This window comes from Eschrichtius robustus, chromosome 20 (assembly GCF_028021215.1).
Source record: "Eschrichtius robustus isolate mEscRob2 chromosome 20, mEscRob2.pri, whole genome shotgun sequence".
In the NCBI taxonomy this organism is placed as follows: domain Eukaryota; kingdom Metazoa; phylum Chordata; class Mammalia; order Artiodactyla; family Eschrichtiidae; genus Eschrichtius; species Eschrichtius robustus.
Window position 1 is genome coordinate 17703727 of NC_090843.1, and position 18520 is coordinate 17722246.

General features: G+C 59.3%; 1 protein-coding gene across 4 annotated transcripts; it reads right to left on the reverse strand.

The window, feature by feature from the left end:
* Positions 1-784: 784 nt before the first annotated feature.
* Positions 785-18212, reverse strand: TBKBP1 (TBK1 binding protein 1). Of its 4 annotated transcripts, none has more exons than XM_068530876.1 (10): positions 18150-18212; positions 15957-16216; positions 15425-15547; positions 15086-15190; positions 13865-14045; positions 13081-13253; positions 12826-12887; positions 4264-4382; positions 3318-4045; positions 785-2250 (listed from the first exon to the last, which is right to left on the reverse strand). In XM_068530876.1, the coding sequence occupies exons 2-10, from the start codon at positions 16179-16181 to the stop codon at positions 2122-2124; spliced, it is 1845 nt and encodes a 614-aa protein (XP_068386977.1). In that variant the 5' UTR covers positions 16182-16216; positions 18150-18212; the 3' UTR covers positions 785-2121. The 4 variants fall into 4 exon arrangements, with proteins under 4 accessions (XP_068386977.1, XP_068386976.1, XP_068386975.1 ...); XM_068530875.1 differs by lacking the exon at positions 18150-18212 and adding an exon at positions 16612-17562; XM_068530874.1 differs by lacking the exon at positions 18150-18212 and having other exon boundaries at positions 15425-15490; positions 15957-17562.
* Between the last annotated feature and the right edge of the window lie 308 nt (positions 18213-18520).

Sequence of the window (18520 nt, forward strand, 5' to 3'; positions counted from 1 at the left end):
TGGGACGTCTCCCCATGGGGGTCTGCACCTTGGCACTGAATGGAAAGGGATGTTAGCCCTGGGTCTGGAGCTGAACCTTGGGCCTTCAATGAGCAACTGCCCCTGCCTTTTGTTTTTAAGTGAATCCTTGGCCAAAAGTGTCACGTGGAAATGAAAGGCACCCCGAGTTGATGAATAAGTAACTCAGGCCCTTTCTGCAGACAAGAGGGCACAGCCCCAGCTAGGGCAGAAGTCATGGGTTCACAACCTGGCTCTGACCTCCCAGGCTACGGGACTTTTCAAGGCAGCTGCTGAGCCTGGAGCCCAGCCCCTCCCTGCTCTCTGACCCATAAGGACATAGATCCAAATGTTCCTTCCTCTTTGAGGTCCCAGTCTGGTTCATGGCACAAGAAATCATTTGATGAAAAAATCGTGCTACTCATAAATGAATCCCCAGGCTACAGAACCTCTACCTGCCAGACCTGATGGGAGGGAAAATTCATGAGTCCCTGACATCTGCTCAGGGCTGGTCACGAAGACACCCTCTGCTGCTCCCTACCTGCTCCAAATAAAGTCCATGTCACAAGTCACCTGTAGCCACTCACATGCCTGCATCTCCAGAATCACCTTGGAACATGGGTGCCCCGTGCATCCCCTACTTGCCCAATGCCCACCCTCCCACGGTTGTGGTTACTTGAGACAGTTTCCAAGACCTTCCGCTACAAGGGTTTCCTCCCCACCACAGCCACAGAGGGCACAGACCAAGCGCAGATGGAACAGGTAAGTTTTATTTGGACTTTCAACTTGTTCAGAGAGCTCAGGGGCCCCACTCCCCTCTCCAGTCCCCCTTCCTCATTTCCCCTCCCTGGGGGAACACTCAAAGTACAAGGCCACGTGTCTCTGGAGTCCTCAGCCCCTGCCCTGCCCCACACACCCCCTCACTCCCCTGCACTGAGGAGGAGGGGAGGGGTGTGAGGAGGTGGGGGACCTGGAAGAGTTGGATCAGAATGGTACATGCACTGACAGTGGCGTCCACTGCCCGCACCGGGCTGGGACCCGGGAGAGGCTTGCAGTGAAGGGAGGCGGACTCATCGTGGGGCGGCAGGCTCTTGCCATAGCAAGCTCCACACCTCAGCCCTGGGGACCCCCTGGCCTCCTGCTTACCCGTCCTTCTGAGGGTTCGACTCTGAGGTAGATTTCACAGAGGGAATGTGGGTCGCTGGGGTGTGGGAAGGGGGTTAGCTCTTTTGAAGTTGATCTCCACAGCACCCTGGGCCCATCCTCAGGTTCTGGACTGGGAGGTGGGGCTGATGACAGCCACCCAGCTAACAGAGGCTGAGTCACACCCGGGCTCCAGGGCACCTGTGGTGTCGGGGCTTGAGTGGGGTCAGGGTGGAGGGGAGCATGTGCCTTAACAATCTGTGCCTTGGTGCTGGGGGCTCCAGGAGGAGGGCATGGGCCTGGGAGGCTGGCACAGATAGTTCCCTAGCCTGAGGGTCATGGTGCCTCAGGGCAGCCTCTTTAGGCTGGATGCTCCCAGTCCTCCAGGGTCCTCCTTCTCCTCTCCCACCTTCCCTATTCCCCAGGGTGGGCAGAGGGGGAGAACAGGGTTGGCCTGCAGGGAACGGCGAGTCCCGACCTGGCCATGGGATGGAGGAACTGGCGTCAGTGTGCAGGGAAGGCTCTGAGACCCCACAGGGAGGCATTCCCTGGACAGAGCACAGCCTGAGAAAGACGGACATCTGGGGAGGTGCTAGGGGAGCTCCTGAAGTCTTCTGATACCCTCCCCTCCCCCAGGCCCAAGCACTAGACACCTTCTTGGATCCAACCGTTTGAAAACAGAAAGGCAGAGGGAGAGGCTGGGTGGGATATGCCCCTTCCCACCCCAGCCCTGATCCCCACCTCCCCAGCAGAAGCCAGGGAGCTGGGGAGAGCCCCAGCTGACCTCCCGGGAAAAGCCAGGGCTGAGTGGTGCCTGGACCAGGGAAGATGGCACACACGTTGACTCGGTAGCTAGTGGAGGTATCTGGGGGTCGCAAGGGGCAGGGGCCCCCTACGAGATTCATGCAGCATTCAAAGTGAGTGAGTGTTTGGGGGTGATGGGAGAAGGTGGAGAAACAGCCAGCGGGTGGGGGAGGCACCCTAGATCTTGCTGTTCTCCAGGTGAGAGTCAATGTGTTTGATGAGGGCATCATCGGGGTACCCAACAGGGAAACCCAGTTGGCAGAGGGGGCAGCTGCGGATATCAGAGCCCACTGTCTCCATCAGCAGCTGTGGGGAGAGAAGGGAGTCATTCATGGTCCACAACCCTCCATCATGGTCCCCACATCCCAGCCTGCCCTTTCCTGGGACCCGAGGCAGGGAGGGCTGCAGCATGCAGAAGGCATCTGGGCACCCCTTCTCCTGCATCACCCCCTTCCTCCCCCTCCCTGACCACCTTCTACCAGTTCAGCATCCACTGCCCCGACCCCGGGCATAGTGTCCCCAGGAGGTGTGAATGGGGAGGTGGGTATGCTCAGCCTCCCAGAGCATCTGCCGTAATAAGGGAAGCCAAGACCCAGACATGCCCTCAGAGTGACTAAGACACAGCTCTCAGATAACTCAAAGCAATGGATAATCCTAAACAATGTACAACCCAAAAATAATTTTCTGTCTGGCTCTGGAATATATTTTGGTCCTTTCAGGTGGCAAGGGTTGGCTCTGACGTCCAGGAAACTCATTATTTCGGTGAAACGATACAGCCGTGAGATAGGGTTGTCTTCTAGGACAGACAGAAAGGGGCAGGGGCTCTGAGGCCTGATGGACAGAACTGGATGAGCAGGCCTGTCCCTGTCCGGAACCAAGACCCATGGCATCCGCGTAGCCTCCATCACCAAGTAATAGCAGATGTTTACTACTGAGCCAGGCACTGTGCAAGAGTGCTTTGGGCTCACTGCCTCCCTCTTAAGAACTCTCCAATGGAATTAGATAAGAAATCATTGACCTCATTTTTGCAGATGAGAAAACTGACGGCCAAGAAGATAAGTAACTTGCCGGAGGTCCCAAAGCTACTAAGTGGTGGAATCCAGAATCAAAGCCAGGACTGTCACTCTAAAGACCCGGGCCTTTAACCGTGAAACTGAACAAGTTTTAATGGTGCGGGGCCCCAATTCGCACCAACAAAAGGCCACTGGAGAGAGAGGGGTTGCTGCGCCCCGGGTAAGGGGGAGGTATCAAAGGAAGGGAGCCCCGCCCATCAATCAGGCGTGAAGAAAGGGGCGGGCCCCACCACCCCCCGCCGCCCGCCCCACCCCCCACCCCCCGCCGGGTCTGAGGCACGTGCGCACGTGCCCACTCACGTTGATGGACGGCCAGGACTGCGCGTGCTCGGCGTGGGTGTAGGCGGTGGCGGCGGGCGACTCCGGGATGGGGAAGCCCGCGCAGAACGAGGCGCAGCGGATGGCGCCAGCCTCCGGGCTGGGCGGGCTGGCGGGCACGGCCCACTCCTCCTCCTCCGACGGCTGCTTCTCGAAGCGCAGGCGGATGCCCTCGAAGGCGTGTCGTGGGCTGAGGGGCCGGCCGGGGACGTAGAGCTCGCTGCCATAGGCCCGCGGCTTGGGCAGCGTGGCCGCCTCGGCCTGCAGCCAGGGCGGGGAGGCGCCCGTGTAGCCCGCGCCCTCCGCCATCTCCGAGTAGCTGCGCCGGCCCTGGAAGCCGGCCTTCACGTGGTGGCTGGGCGGCTTGGCGTAGGCTCGCTCGGCCAGTGTCCTCTCCCCGGGCGGCGGGGGTGGTGGGGGCCGGGGCTGCGGGGCCGGGCAGGCGGGAGGCCCTGGGGAGCGGCACTGCGGGCTGGGGGACTGGCACGGCGGCGGCACCGGCGAGCGGCGCTGCGGGACGGGCGACGGGCAGGAGGGCGAGGCCGGCGAGCGGCGCTGCTGGGGCGAAGGGCAGGGGGGCCCGGGAGAGCGGCGCTGGGGGACAGGGGACTGGCACGGGGGGCAAGGGGGCGCCGCTCGGGCCGGCGGGGAGTGCGAGGGGCACTGGGGGGCCGGGGAGTGGCGCTGCGACAGCGGCGAGTGCCTCTGGCCTAGAAGAGAAGGGGGACAGCGGTGGGGAGAGAAGACGTCAGAACTGGGGAAACAGGGCCTTGCCGGCGACCACTGCCCACCCACTCTCCTCCGAACGCGAGTGGAAAAGGCCTGGGCACGGGGAAAGAAGTGAAGGGTGGTCCCCGGACGCAGGACGGTGGCCACAGCTACCCCCTCCTTCCGGGTCCAGCTCCAGGCCTCCCCTGCCCCATCTCACCGCCACTCCGAGCCTGCTCCTGCAGCAACGTCCTCAAGATCCTCCCCTGCAGGGAACTCAGCTCCCGAAGCCGGCCCAGCTCCTCTGTCAGCTCCGTGTAAGCCAGCGCCAAATTCACCCTGAAGGACACCCAGTCACTCAGGTCAAGGCTTGACCCCAGCTTGCCCTGACCCTGAGGTCAGAGGGCAGGGAGTGGGGGAGAGGAGAAGGGAAATGGGTTTACTGCCACAGCTGTGGAGAAGAACTGCCTCTGCCCCAGCATCTGGCCCTCCCCTCCCCGGCCCTGCTAGCCCCGCTGCAGAAATTCTCTTGGGCTTTAAGGGCCACCTCAAAGGGAACCTCTTCCAGGGAGCCCTCCCCCGACCCCGAACCTTACCCTGGGCTAGGGCAGTGGTTCCCAGACTATGGGCTGGGGATAGAGAGCTCAGTGATTTCAAGGGATCCCTGAAATTGTGTATTCACTGAGCATTGTCTGTGGCCTGAACACATCTCATACAGGTATGTGTGAATGTTTTTCTAATCTGTGCAGAAGCTGTGGTGACAAAACACAGATTCATCAAAAAGCTGCACTGAATTTATAGTAGGTTTTGTCCCTGTGAATTTCCTCAAAGAGTTCATGGTTAATAGTTTAAGTGCAATCTGTGTATTGGGGGCAGGGGGTGCCTGAGGAGTCCTCACCTTTGAAAGATTAGGGACCACTGCTGCACAGCCTATGAAGAGCCCCATTCCATAAGTGAAGACATGGCCTTCTGGCTTGGCAGAGGTGCCAACTGATAAACTTGAACCCAAGTCTGCCTATTTCCAGGTCCACTGCTCTTGCTCCCACCTCAAAGCTGCCTCTGAGCTCGATTCAGCCTTGCAACTCCCAGGATCAGCAGGGAACCCTTTACATGGAGTTGTTGTGCACCGAACACCTCCAGGGGGCGCCACTCACATTAAGCACCTAACAAAAGTTGCCTGTTCTGGAACTTCACTGGGAGTTCCTCAAAGTTGGGGTCTATATCACTGTATTCGTATTCCCAGCATCTTGTCCAGGGTCTGGTACCCAGGAGCTGTTCAGTAAGTGAATATTGAATTGAGCCTCTCTATCCATTTTTCTCTCTTCCCTTTTTTTCCTCGCACTTCGTGCTCAGGCCTCCTGGTCACCCACCCTCATGGAGCTGGAACAGACTTAGCAAAGACTTCAACCACTTCCTTTTCTCTTCCTTTCTCTTTGGGTCCCTGTGACCCAGAATCACTGAAGGTTATCATTCTCAGCACTGCCCCTCCGCTCTCTCCCACCCCAGCCTGCACACCTCCAAGGGGCCTGTCCTGATGTCACATGAGGCTCTGCCATGGCCTTGGGTCACTGCTTTCATCTCTGATCTGGGGTTGGACCGATCCTGGGAAGCAGGGGATTTTGTTTCCTCAGATCTTGCCCCCTCAATCCAGAAGGGACTCTGGAACTTTGTGGAAGTTGGAGCTGGAGGGAAGTGGCAGGCAGAGGCTTGGCCAGTCCAGAGGGATTTCCTCACAGGGGAGGGCCTCTTGCCCCAGTAGCTGAAGGGCCCTGGGCAGCAAGGAGAGGAGGGTGGAGGGAGTTCTCCAGACCCTGAGGGCCCTGTCCTCATCCCATGGTAATGGACGGACGTGTGAGAGGATGTATGTGAATGGGAGGGAATGAAGGGAGGTGTGAGACCACTGTGATGGGTGTGAGGAACAGGGTGAGAGTGTGTGTGTGTGTGTGTCTGACCCCGGAGAAAAGGAGGGGAAGTCGTGAGGTTAGGGCTTCAGAGGGCAGGAAAAGCCGAGGTGCAGAGGGTAGATGATGACTGAACTCCCTCGCTCTCCACTCACTGGCGGGCTCTCTCGCGCTCTCTTCCTAATCCTGGGGCGGAGCTGGGTGGAAGGGGGAGCCCCTCCCCCAACAAAGCTATTTTTAACCCGTTTGGACCAAAGCCAAATTCTTGCAAATAGGCTGGGATTCTGGGGGACAAGCCCACTTCTAAAGGCCGGAGAGTGCCCTCTACCCATCTGATGGTGGACACGGATGGACAGGAGCAGAGAGGAGGGAGTCCTTTTGGGAGCCCCTGCCAAGGTGCTGCAGCCTCTATCCCATCACATCTCGGCCGTCGTGTGTCCTGTGTTCCCCCACCCTCTTCTTCAGCGTGGGTCTGTGGGAAGAAATGGCATTGCCCTCATCAGACTGGGAGGCCAGTCTGTGTCCCACATTGGGGACTTCCCAGTGGAAGTCTCCCCTCTTCAAACTGAGGGAATCTGAGGGCAGGAGCTGCGTCTCCCCCGCTCAGACTGGGGGCTTTTGGAGGATCATGCTAGCCCCTCAGTGGTGGGGGCAGGAGGGAGCCCTGGGCAGGGCACTGATGGAACATCCCCTCTGACCGAGCAACCACAGTTTCTCTCCCTATCCGCCTTCACTGCTGTATCTCAGGTGACAGATACAGGTCGTCGCCTTCACACCCTGCCTCAGAGATCTCACCTGCCACACTCAGTTGCCAGGCCCCATCTCTCCCCTGCTTGCCTTCCTCCCCATGTCAGGAGCTACCCCAGTTTCCACCGCCCAGCTCCTGGCACCCTCCTCGCAGCAAAACAGGGCAGGAGGAAATGGAAGGGAGAAGGCCCTAGCCCAGAATGCCCAGCCCCTCTTCCAGCTCTGACCCTGTGTCCTCCTGGAGCTCCAGGCAGCCAGCCCTTGCAACGACCTCTGAGACCCCGGGCAAGGTGGGGGGACCCGACCTCCTGATTCCCCATGGCCCTGTGGGACCTCCCCCTTCATCGGGCATCTCTTCGTCTCTTCCCACCTCAAGATGTGCAGGCCCAGGCTGCTAAATGCTCTAACGACCTGAATGACTCACATTAGAAAACACTGCCAATTCAGTGGAAAAAAATCTCAACTTCACAACACAACCAACAGTCGCACACGTGCACCTGAATACACATTCTACTTCCTGGCTTCCTGGCCCACACCTGAGTGCTATTTTCCACCATCACGGCTTTGGGATGTTTGGGAAGGATGGGTCAGGTGAACGGCAGCAGACGGCTGCATTTGGGTGCTTCTTCATTGCTTAAATTATGGGGGAAAATCCTGTCTGAGTCTCTCAGAACTTGGGAAGGACTCAGGGAGAAAAGAATCATAAATAATCTGTATGAGCCCTTATGGGCCAGGCATTGTGCTAAGAATTTAATCTTCACAACAACTCTACAGTGTTACCACTCTTATTATCTCCACCTTACAGATGAGAAAACTGAAGCTTACAGAGGTTAAGTCACTTGACCAAAGCCATAAAGCCCAGTAATAGTGGAGTTGCTGGAATGGGAGCTCCCGTCTCCTGGACTCCAAAGTCGAGGCTACTGACCACTAAGCTATCTACTGCCTTCCAAAAGGATCAGGGAAGGGGGGAAAGGAGAGGTGGGAAGGCAGCAGAAGGGAAAGATAAGGAGGAGGAGGAGGCTGGGGACCTGCAAAGTGGCCTGGGAGCCCTGAGCATCACCAGCCCTGCCCTGGGAGGGGAGAGGAAGGCGCTAGACACGTGTGGAAGTGGAAGGACAGAGTTTATATTAAGAGGCCGGGTCAAGGTCACAGAGCAGTGGTGGCACAGAGCAGCGATTCAAACAGGCTCTTGGCACCTCAGCCTGCTGAGCTGGCACCTTCGGAAGAGCCAGAGTGCAAATGGCAGCATTGGCAGGAAAGAGGGCTCCCACCACTGCAAACCTTTCCACCCTTTGTTGACTTATCCTTTCATTCATTCTTTCCACGAATAATTGAGGGAGCTCAAAAATTCATCTGGAAACAATCATCTTCACTGTTACTGACAAAGCAACTGAGATGAGAAAGGTTAGAGACCTAAGCGTCTGCCTCTATAAAAGGCCTCTTTCTGCCCCAAACCAGCTGGCAGACACATGGGCTTCCGAGTGCAGTGTCTTCCCCAGGGAAGTTCACTGGGTGCCCTGTGCTGCGCTGGAGCCTCCGTGAGGATGCGGATTTGGATGCAGACACAGATGCGGCAGGGTTGAAATTCAGACCAGCACTGGGTCATGGGATTAGAACTAGGGATGGATGGGCTCAAGGTCAGGATTAAGGCTGGGGTCGGGGCCAGATTAGTTCATTTTCAGTCAGGATTGTACATGGAGCTGGGGGCAGGATGAGGGCTAGGGTTACAGGGAGGGATGGGATCAGTATTAGGGTTAGGACTGGGGGAAGGATCAGAGCTGGTCATGTGGTCAGAATCCCTGGCTGACAGAATCAGCAGGAAAAGAGAAATCCAGCATCCCCACCCCCTCCATCCTTGCCCATAGCTGCCCCCTGCTGCCCCCAGCCACCTCACCCCCGCGGGGGAATTGAGGGACCCAACTTTCCACCACCCACAGGCACACCCAGCATTAGTCTTCCCACCCGGCCCGACCCTCAGGGAGGGGACCACAGGCACCGGGCCGTGGAGGGACTTGAGGTTGCGGGCCGGGGGAGGAGGAAGTCGCATGCAACAACCCAGCGCTCCACCACTTCCTTTCAGGCGCCTTGAGCCCCTTCACTCTCCTCGGCCAGCTATGACTTGCGGTCCACAGAGCCCGGCTCTTCATGGCAGCCCCTGCCATGCTTCCAGCTCAGCCAGATGTTCTCTGTGTCTAGAAAGCCTCCCTAGATACAACCAAACCGAGAGGCTCACAGCAGGGCTAGGAACCAGAGTCCCCATTTCGGTTGGGGGGGGCCCACACATCCCAATTTGCCCAGGGCTGTCCTGGTTCACAGGAGTCACCTGGCATAATTATTAATAGGGCCCCCTTTCACTTTTAAAAATGATCGGGTTTAGTCAACAAATCATCTGGCTGCCCCTCATATAAGGGCCTCCTACTTGGATAAGAATGTGAACCAGAAAAACACCACAGAGGTACTGTCACCCCATCTGCTCAGGACCTGTTTGGAATTTGCACTTAACTTCTCTGATTACTTCTTTGTAACCTTGGTTTGCTCAGCTGTAAAAGGGGACAATACTGTCACACATTTTTTGGTGAGAATCAAATGGGATTTTGTAGGTAAACTGCCTCGCACAGTGTCTGCTGTGGATGAAGACTCAGGGAGGTGCCTAGGAGACGGGTGGAGAAAGGGGGAAACCAGTTTTGATCCTTTTCTGGAGATACCAGCTCAGTGAGTTTGGTTTGAATGAGGGGAGGACGTGGAGTTCCCCATCGAGGGAGAGAGCGTGGGTAAGAGCTGCTCTCTGCCTCCCTGGCAGGGAAAGGGTCAGAAACAGTTCAAAGCCCACCAGCCCCTCAGACCACAATTAGGTGGGCGTGGTGGGCCCCAACTTCAGAACCCCTCCCCACCCTTGGGCAGCCCAGAGGCTGCAAGTGCTCAGGGCTTAATTCCTGTGGGCCGGGTACCCAGGCTGAAGGAAATTTGAAAGAAAGGAAGTAGGGAGGGTGAGAAGCGTGAAGGGGGAGGCCCTGGGCCCGCTGGTTCTGGGGCATGAGACTAAGCTCAGGGTACACGGGGGTCTCCGACTTCCGTCCTGACCCCCCCCACTCTGCCCTTGACCTCTGTGCAGAGTTTCCATCCTCTCTCTCCGAGTTCACACTTCTCCCCCACCACTAACCGCAGCCCACGCAGAGGCTTGTGGGTGGAGAGAGGGGTGGGGGGTGGGCGGAAAAGCACCCAGGCTGCAACACTGAGCCCCCCACGTTGGGGAGAAAGGCCTCTAGTCCCCCCCTCATCACTCATACCGAATCCCCATCTTCTCACAGGGTGCTCCCCTCTTGGATGAACCCCCTCCCTCACTGGCCCTCATTCCCCTCACTGAGCCCCCTCAAGGACCCCCCTCTCCACAATCTCCCTTCCACCCTCAGCGCTGGCCACGCCCTCAGGAAGGCCACACTCAGGACCTGTGACCCCGTGTGGGGCCCAGAGGGAAGGAGGCCATGGGTTCTGCACCTCTCACTTGGCTGGGACCCTCCTGGGGTCCTCAGCTCCCTGCGCATCCTCAGGAGCCGGTGGTCTCCACTCCCACCTCCTCCTTCATTATTGCCTTTGGCCCCCGAGTCACCCTCAGCGGCTCTTCCTCTGGGGCAATTTGTCCCCCTGGGCACCGACCACCAGATGCTGGGCGGACCAAACAGCAGGGAAATCTTGACCAGAGGTCAGACCTGGAGGGTGGCAGTCTGGTCTGGGCGCCCATTTTCAGAGGAACACTGATGACCTGGACTTGTGAGCCAAGGGCCGGGATGGGATGGGCTGGAAGCCTTGGGGCTGGGGCTGCCTCCCAGGACTGCCCCCTCAGCACCTGGGGGGCTCACTGCGGGGAATTAACAGAGGCAGTGGCAGTACGAGGGAGGGCGTGTGAACAGCCAGGACTCCCACGGCATCCACACTGAGACGGGGGAGCACCTCTCGGGGGTACACTGGGTTCCCACGGAGGACTCGGCTGGACTCAGGAACCTCTGTGGCTCCCTCTTGAGCCTTCACACCTCCATCTGGATAATCCACCCCTGCAATCCTCTCCTAGGAAGGTCCACATGTAAAATTCCCACTAGCCTGGAGGGTTAGGCAGAAGTAGAAGGAAAAGGAGGGGCTGGTGGGGGAAAAGGAGCTGAGAGCAGGTGACTGAGGCCTCCTCAGGTGGGAGGACGGAGAGGGAGCACTCGGGAAGCGGCTTATTACCAAAAGGAGCTGAGTTTATAAGAAAATAAAACTACCGGGGGAGTGAGGACTTCCTCTGAGAATTAACTCTTGCCAAGCTGAGGCTGTCCAGAGATGCTTGGCCTGAAAGGAAGTGTGAAGCTGGGCAGGCAGGGCCCAGCCGGCTCCAGGGGTAGACATCCAGGAGGCCCTGAGGCAGAGCCCAAGCCGTAGAGACCGAGGGGAGGAGCTGGAGGTCACCTCTGGTAGGACCAGCCCTGGAGCAGAGCCCAGCTCCCTCTGGCCAAACGGACAGGGTCGGGGGTTGGGGGGATGCCTTGGGGTGCGAAGGAAAAGTGGCTGGCCGGGCCAGAATTAGTGGCATAGACGATATATGACCTCCAAAAGCATCTGCGGGAGGGGTTCTCTTCTACTCACTCGCTCACGTGGCCCCTCGGGACCCACCGCCCCCTTCTCTGCCTCCCCCACATCACCTTCTGCCACTTCTCCCAGCAACGACGGACCTCTGAGCCCATGAGGGAAACCTGGGGCCAGACAGGTGAAGTGGGCAAAGCTAAGCCACTCGGCATCCCAGGAGGGGTCCCTGAGATTCGAAACCTGGCTGTTCGGACTCCAGCCAAAATAAGTCCTCTCTCTGGGTTCAACCAATTGAGGGAGGCTTCACTGCTGGTCTTCTAAGAGGGAGTTGGATTCAGTGAGCCATAAAGGGTCCCACGGTGTGACTTTAGGGGCAAGCTAGGATTCTAGAACATGTGCGTATGTGTGTACGTGTGTATGTGTGTGTGTGTGTGTGTATGCGCTTTCCGGGTCTGGGCACACGGGCTAGGATGGACCCTGAGCCCCAGCCACAAGCTAGGGTGGACCCTCTCTGCAGAGGCCCCTAACAGCTGAGGGGTCCCGCCCATCAGTCCCACACACTGGGTTCTCACTCCCCAGCTACCACAGCCCCACCCAGGCCCTCACCCCAGGGTGGAGAGGGAGGTGAGAGGTACCCCCAACTGGCCAGAAGCCGGGAGGAAGGTGAGGGGGGAGCCTGCTGGGAGGAGGACCGGGGGTCCTGGAGCTGGGTGTGTGGTGTGGTGGAGGGTTAGCTCCTGCCCTCGCTGGGCCTCAGCCTTCCCCTCTGATGAAAGTAGGGAGTCTGTGCCACACGTCTCATCTTGGGGGAGAAGGCTTAGGCGGAAGGAGGTTTGTGCTCTATTTCTCAGAAAGTGGGAGAGGATGAGTTCCGGTGCGGATGTGAAAGGCACCAGGCTCACTGCTGCCAGGCTGCGCTCACCCTCTCCCTGGCTTCCCAGTGCCTCCCCGGAGGCCCTGCTACTAGGCTCACACTGACATAGCTCCCTCCCCACCTACTGCTGCCACTCTTTAATGGCAGGATCCCCAAGGAACACCCCAGCATAATACGTTCTAATTCCCTGCATGCTGCTGTATGAACTCAAGGAAGTCCATCCTCTCCTAAGCCTCAGTTTTCTCTCTCCTGAGACAGGAGACGAGGCACCACAAATCCTAAAAGAGACCATCTCCTTCCTCCTTGTCAGGGAGGAGAGGGTTAACCCAAGTGGCTGGGCCTCGTTACTGGGATAGAAAATGGGCCCCAGAGAGGCCCCAAAACTCACCAGGGGACACTGAACATAGCAGCAAAGCTGCTGAGGAAGTCTCTCTCAACACCTGACACCTCGAGAAGACACAGGCCTGGGTGCCAGAGGAAAGCAAAGGGAACCTCCCAGAACCTGAGCACCTCCAGAAGCTCGCCTCCTTCCTGTGAAGGGCGCAGAGCCACACAAGCAACCCAAACCTCACAGCCCTGACAGCGTGGAAGAGAGGTCCCTCAAACAATGTGGAGGGGGAGGAGAGAACCAAAGGGGGAACCTGGGAAATGCCATCCCCGGGGGTGCAGAGGTTAAGAAGAAGAGGATTACAGAGTGACTTACTGATCATCCCCAACTCTTTTCACCCATGCCATGTCGCGCTCTGACTGGTTGGAGGCCAGATCCTAAGGGAAAGATCGAGCAGTCAGACCCCAACCTCACCTTGCCCAAACTTCCCTTCTTTACCATTCCCAGGGCTGGTCGGTACTCAGTGAGGAAGTCCCAGATCTCTAAAGTTGTTTTCAGCAGCCCCCAGACCTTCAAGGAGCTCTGCAGGTGCCAGAGCAGGGACCCCGGGTCAGCGCCCCCCCTTTTTACCTGGGCCCGGGTCTCCTGCAGCTGCTTCAGCTCCCCCTGCAGCCGCTCACACTCGGCCTGGAGCTGCTCCTCCCGAAGCTGAGCCCCCCGGGCCTCTCCCTGGGCAGCCTCCAGAGCCTCTTCTAGCTGCCGCCGCTCCAGCTCACTCATACTCGGCGTGGGGCCTGGCCAGCCTGCCGGTAGAGGAAGGGACAATGTCAGGCTGGAACCAGCTGCGGGACACTCTCCACGCACTCCCAGATCAATACAAAGTGAAACAGGTGAGAACTGCCGCATGAAGGATCCAAGAGAGACATCCAGAGGGTAGATATCCCAGGATGAGAGAGAGACCTCTACTGAGGGCAGACGGGAACGATGGGCTGAGCTGCTTTTTCTAATCTTTCTGGAGGCCAGGGGAGAAATAAGACGGGCTCTGGAAGGGTGTCCCCAGCCAGACTCAAGTCTGCAAGCATCCTCGGGGGCCTCTCCTAATCACAACGGAAGACAGGCGGAGGGGACTCTGGGTGGGACCGCCCTCTGCTGGCACATACAGGAATTGCATGGGAGAGCCTGGGAATAAAGGAGTTAAAGGGGGGGATATGTCAGTGGGAGAAACTGGGGTAATAGTTGATGAGGTGAGGGGACAGTTGGTAAGGAGGGATGAGGTGATTATGGGAGAAGTTTAAGACATTGTAACGGGTTGTTGACTATCAATCTGAAACACCGGAGGTGCCCAATGGTGTTGAAATGGGGGGCTGGCTTGGGAACTTCAGAGTATGGAAATCAGGGGTGGCTGAGATCTCACCGTGACTCAAGCCAGATCCGCCTCTCAGTGCCAAGTAGTGCAGGTCCAGATCAGCACAGGGCGGGGCAGGGGCAGTGGGGGGGCTCAGGCTGGGGAAGGCTGCATCCCGGAGGCCTTGTTGCTGCCGCAGCTGCTGCTCCAAACCACAGATCTGCCGCAGGTGGGTCTCCACCAGGGCCCGCTATGGGGGGGAGACAAAGGGGTGAGGGTCTGCATCAGGTCAGGGCACCCCTGTGGGCCGCCCAAACCCAGAACTTCTCCATGTCTGGGTATCCATCACCCCCCTAAACTGAGCAGAGACCCCAGGTCACATATCCCAACTCCACTCTCCAAGTGGCCATGAGTCTCCTCTCCCAGCAACTGCAATGCAGATGTTTCTGGCTACTGCCCCTTGCAAGGTCAGAGTTAATGCCTCTTCCTTGTCACTAACACGCAGAGACACTTATAAGAACACTCAGCCCCCTGTCCAGACACCACCACCCCCTCAGGAGCATAATAACTTCCATTTGCATATGTGACTTAACCACTCTGGGCTTCACCTACCTCATCTATAACATGGGGCTAACCACACCTACCTCTTAGGTAAGTTTGTTACGAGGATTAGAATGAGTAAATATATCTAAAGAGATAAGAATGATGCCTGGCACACAGTTAAGTGCCGTGTAAGTGTTTATGATTGTTAAGTCAAAGCATTTTTTACACGAATGCCCAACAGCTCAGCAAGGTTGTTATTATTTGCCCCACTTTTCAGAGGCAGGACAGAGGCTAAGTGACTTGGCCCAGCTCACAGCTAGGAGTCGGCAAGAGACCATGCCTCCTGATTCTGACACCTGCCCACCTGCTCACATGCATGGCCATACCCTGACTCAGAATCACACACAGGCCAAGGCCCATCCCAGCAGCCACGAACACTTTCAGTCACCTCTGCCCTCACCCACACAGCCTTCCAGCTCAGTGCTATAGGCGCAGGGTCAACGCAGCGTGAGCACCAAACGTACACACAGATTCACAGTGTTCTACAGGGCTACTCACATAGTCACCTCCTGTCACTGCATGGCCAGGATGTACACAGAGTCACTCACAACCTGTATGATACACACAACCCCACTCACCAGGCCAAACGGGCACTCACTCATGGACAGACACGAACACGGTGGGGTGCATTCCACAAGCACACAGCCAAGGTCACACCCTCAAGCACCCGGGCTCCCTGGACCTCACCATCTCCCCCAGCTCCGTCTCCAGGTCACTCTTCTCCACGCAGAGCTTCTCGTAAGCCTGGATCATCTCCCCGAGCTGTTCTTCCTGCTCCTTATGCTTCTGCAACTGGATGGGGCCCGGAGGGGGTGGAGCGCAGCCAGAGTCAGGCCCATCTTGACTTGGGGGCAGAGCAGCACCCTGTGCCTCCCACCCCCACTCCCAGCACCCAGTGGAGGGGTAGGAGGAGCTGCAGCTGGTTCTAGGGAGGACCATGGCCATCTCTGATCAAGGAGATGGAAGGTCAGAGGCTGGGGAGGTTATCAGAAATGGACTGGAGCAAAGAGCTCAGGGAGGGCTCACCTCGTGCTGGAACTGGTTGAGCCGTTGCTGCAGGCTGACTTTCTCCACCTCCAGCAGGGAGCCATCCTTGATTTCATACAAAGAGAAGCCGTGCTCCTCTCCAAAGTCATTGATCAGTGGGTACTGCGGGTGGGGCAGGCCCTCAGGACAGCTTCAGCCTTGCTGTGTCCCCATCCCACAACCTGCGTCAGAATCCTCGCCTCTCCCTCCCCACTCCAGTGGGATCTGTACATCCTGATTCCCATGGCCCTGTAGGCATCTCCCACCAACCAGATCTTTTTTAGATCCAAGGTCCAGCACTCCAAAGCGGATCCCTCCTGATCCTTTCCTGATTGGTGCTGGGGTCTCCAGAGTTCCCATCCATCCAGAGCAGCCACATCCCTCGTGAGGGATTCTCAAGTTCCCAAGAGTCTGTACCCTGACCCCTCTTTTGGATCCCTGGAATCTCTGCCAGACCCCCAGTTCCTGCCACCCAGCAGCCCCCTCCCCTGTCACACACACAGCCAGACCCCCGTCATCTCCAGGTTCTGACCTTAATCTCGTAGACTTTGAGGCGGCGGCGGAGGGTGGCATTCTCCCTCTCCAGGCCCCCCAGCCGCTCTTTGATGTCTCCGTAGGCCGTGATCAGGGCAAAGTGGGAGGCGGAGCACATGTCCCCCCCCAGCGAGGGGTCTCCAGGGGCATCCAGCCACACCTCACTGGGCCCCAGGGCCTCCTGGGTCAGGATGCTGATGTCATCCTCAAACATGGACTCCATGGCAAGGGCCTGGGCCACGGCCCACCCTGGGCCTCCTGGGAGAGCAGGAGCAACGAGCAACGGTGGAGAGGGTGGCCCAGAGCTTGTCCCTAATACCCCTTGTCCTGGCCTGAGGAGCTCTGCGGCCAGCTGAGATGCAGCCTGGTGCTGCCCCCGTGTCTCACAGCCCTCTCCCAGACCCATCTTCTCTTCTCTGCTGCCTTTGGGGGAAGGAGCTGGGACCAGACGGAGGTGGGGGGGGCGGGGAGCAGTGACAAATAGGGACAAGTAAGCGAGGCCAGCAGCAGGGAAGGGCTCCTTCCGGAACTGTGAGAGAGGGAGAACTGTGGCCAGGAGAGGGCTGCCTTCCCAGCACACGGGGCCCAGATGGGGCCTGCCTTGACTCACTCCTCAGCCCCTTCTCCACCCCAGGTCTCACTTCCCCAAATACCTCTCTTCCAAGCTCCTCATGCCAGGCCTCTGGCACCCCTGGCTCCTCCCTAAGGAAGGCCCAGTGCTTCTGGGAGTGTCAGCCCCACCACTGTCACAACATCCTCTGCTGGGCCCCCGCCCAACTCCCTGGCTTCCTCCTCTAGGATCCCAGAGTTCAGGAAAAGGAAGTGCTTCCCCCACTCACACCGGCAGCTGTGGCAACCCTCCAGGCCCTCCTCACCCCTGACTTGGGACCCACAGGAGGTCATCGGCTGAGTGTCTGAGGGTACACAGAGGGGAAGGGGGCTCTGGGAGAGGGCCCGGCGCAGGTGGAGAGGGCTGACAGAGAATTCCGAAGCCCGGCCTGTGTGCCTGCACACAGGGAAATGGGGAGCCCTGAGAGGGGGCAGGAATGACTCAGGGCTCCCGAAAGAGTAGGCGAGGGGGTGCGTGTGTACTTTTCCTGGCCCTGTTTATGAATGTGTGTCTGTGGTTGGCATGTGTGGGGGGAATGTGTGTGTCTGTGAATGAGTGTAGGTGTGTCACAGTCAATGAGTGCTTTAGCGGGGCTGCGGGCGGGCGGTGGGGGGGGGTCGGAGGGAGTGGGGAAGTGGCCAGGAGGCCGTGTGTGTTTGTGTGCGCGTGTGTGCACGCGTGCGTGAGCGTGTGTGAAGGGTGGGCACGTTCGGGGCCGTGTGTCACGTGAGGCACTATGGGAATGTCCGAGGTGTGTGCGCGCGCGCCAGAGCGTGTGTGCGCGTAGGAGAGGGGGCTCCCGAGGTGTGAGTTGAAGCAGTGGGGTCCGCGACCTCCCCAAATCGGGCAGCAGGAGCCTGGGGTGGAGAGGGCCCAGGCCCAGGCCCCAACACTGCCCCGCCTTAAGTGCCAGGGAAACGCGTGTGACCGGGTCTGAGTAAGGAGTGTGTGCGCGTATTTGTACGGCTGGCCCCACCTTTAACCCTCTCCTCCCCAGGCCCATCCCCTCTCCCCCAACTCCACTCGTCCGCGCTCACCACACCCGCCCAGACCCCCGACTGGCCGGCCACCTCGGGCCCAACCCCACTAGCCGGGGCTCTGGCCCCTTAGCGGCCGCGACCAGTGTTTGCTTCCTCTGCATCCCCCCGTCGGCCCAGCGACCCCGCGCGAGAGCGACAGCAGGCGGATGGGGAGGGGGTGCCTCCTCGGCCCCGGGCCCTTTCTGCGGTCCCTTTAAGAGCCGCCCTTTAAACCCCTTTAGCTCGGCGGACAGAAACTGTCGCCCCTCCCCTCTCAGGGGCCGAGACCAGGCAGCCCCCTCCCCCACTGCCGGCCGAGCCCCGGGGCCCCAGTCCGGCGTCGCCGGGCCGGGGAAGGGGCTCTGGAGGCGGTGCGGCCTGAGGAGCGGCGGAGGAGGGGGAAAGGGGGAATGCGGGCTGCCGACGCCGGACCCTTCCCCTCCCCGCCACCCTGGGCCAGCTGCGGGCCAACCTCCCGCCCCCTCCTCCGGTCCACCCCGCGACCCAGGGGCCGGCCCTGGACGCCGTTCCCCTCCCCCCACCCAGCCCAGCCGGGACTCACAGCTGCTGCCGGTTCCTGCTGGTAATCGCAGCTTACCCCCTCCGCCTGCTCCCTCCCCAGACGGGCACCGGTGCCCCCACCCCCCTGGCACCGCGCTCTGCTCTCGCCCTGTCGCCGCCGGGTCTCTCCCCACCCCCCACCCCTCCCCCCAACCCCCCCTCCCTCGCTCCCGCCCCGCTCCTCCTCCTCCTCCGCCGCCGCCGCCTCCTCCTCCTCCTCCTCCTCCTCCCCGGCTGCTCCGGGTTTCTCCGGCTGGGAAGGCGCCCCGGACCCGGCCGCGGCCACCACCACGTGGCGAGGGGCTGCCGGCCCGGCGTGCGGCCCCGCCTGGCAGCGCGCCCGGCGCCCACCAGCTCCCTGCCGCGCGGCCC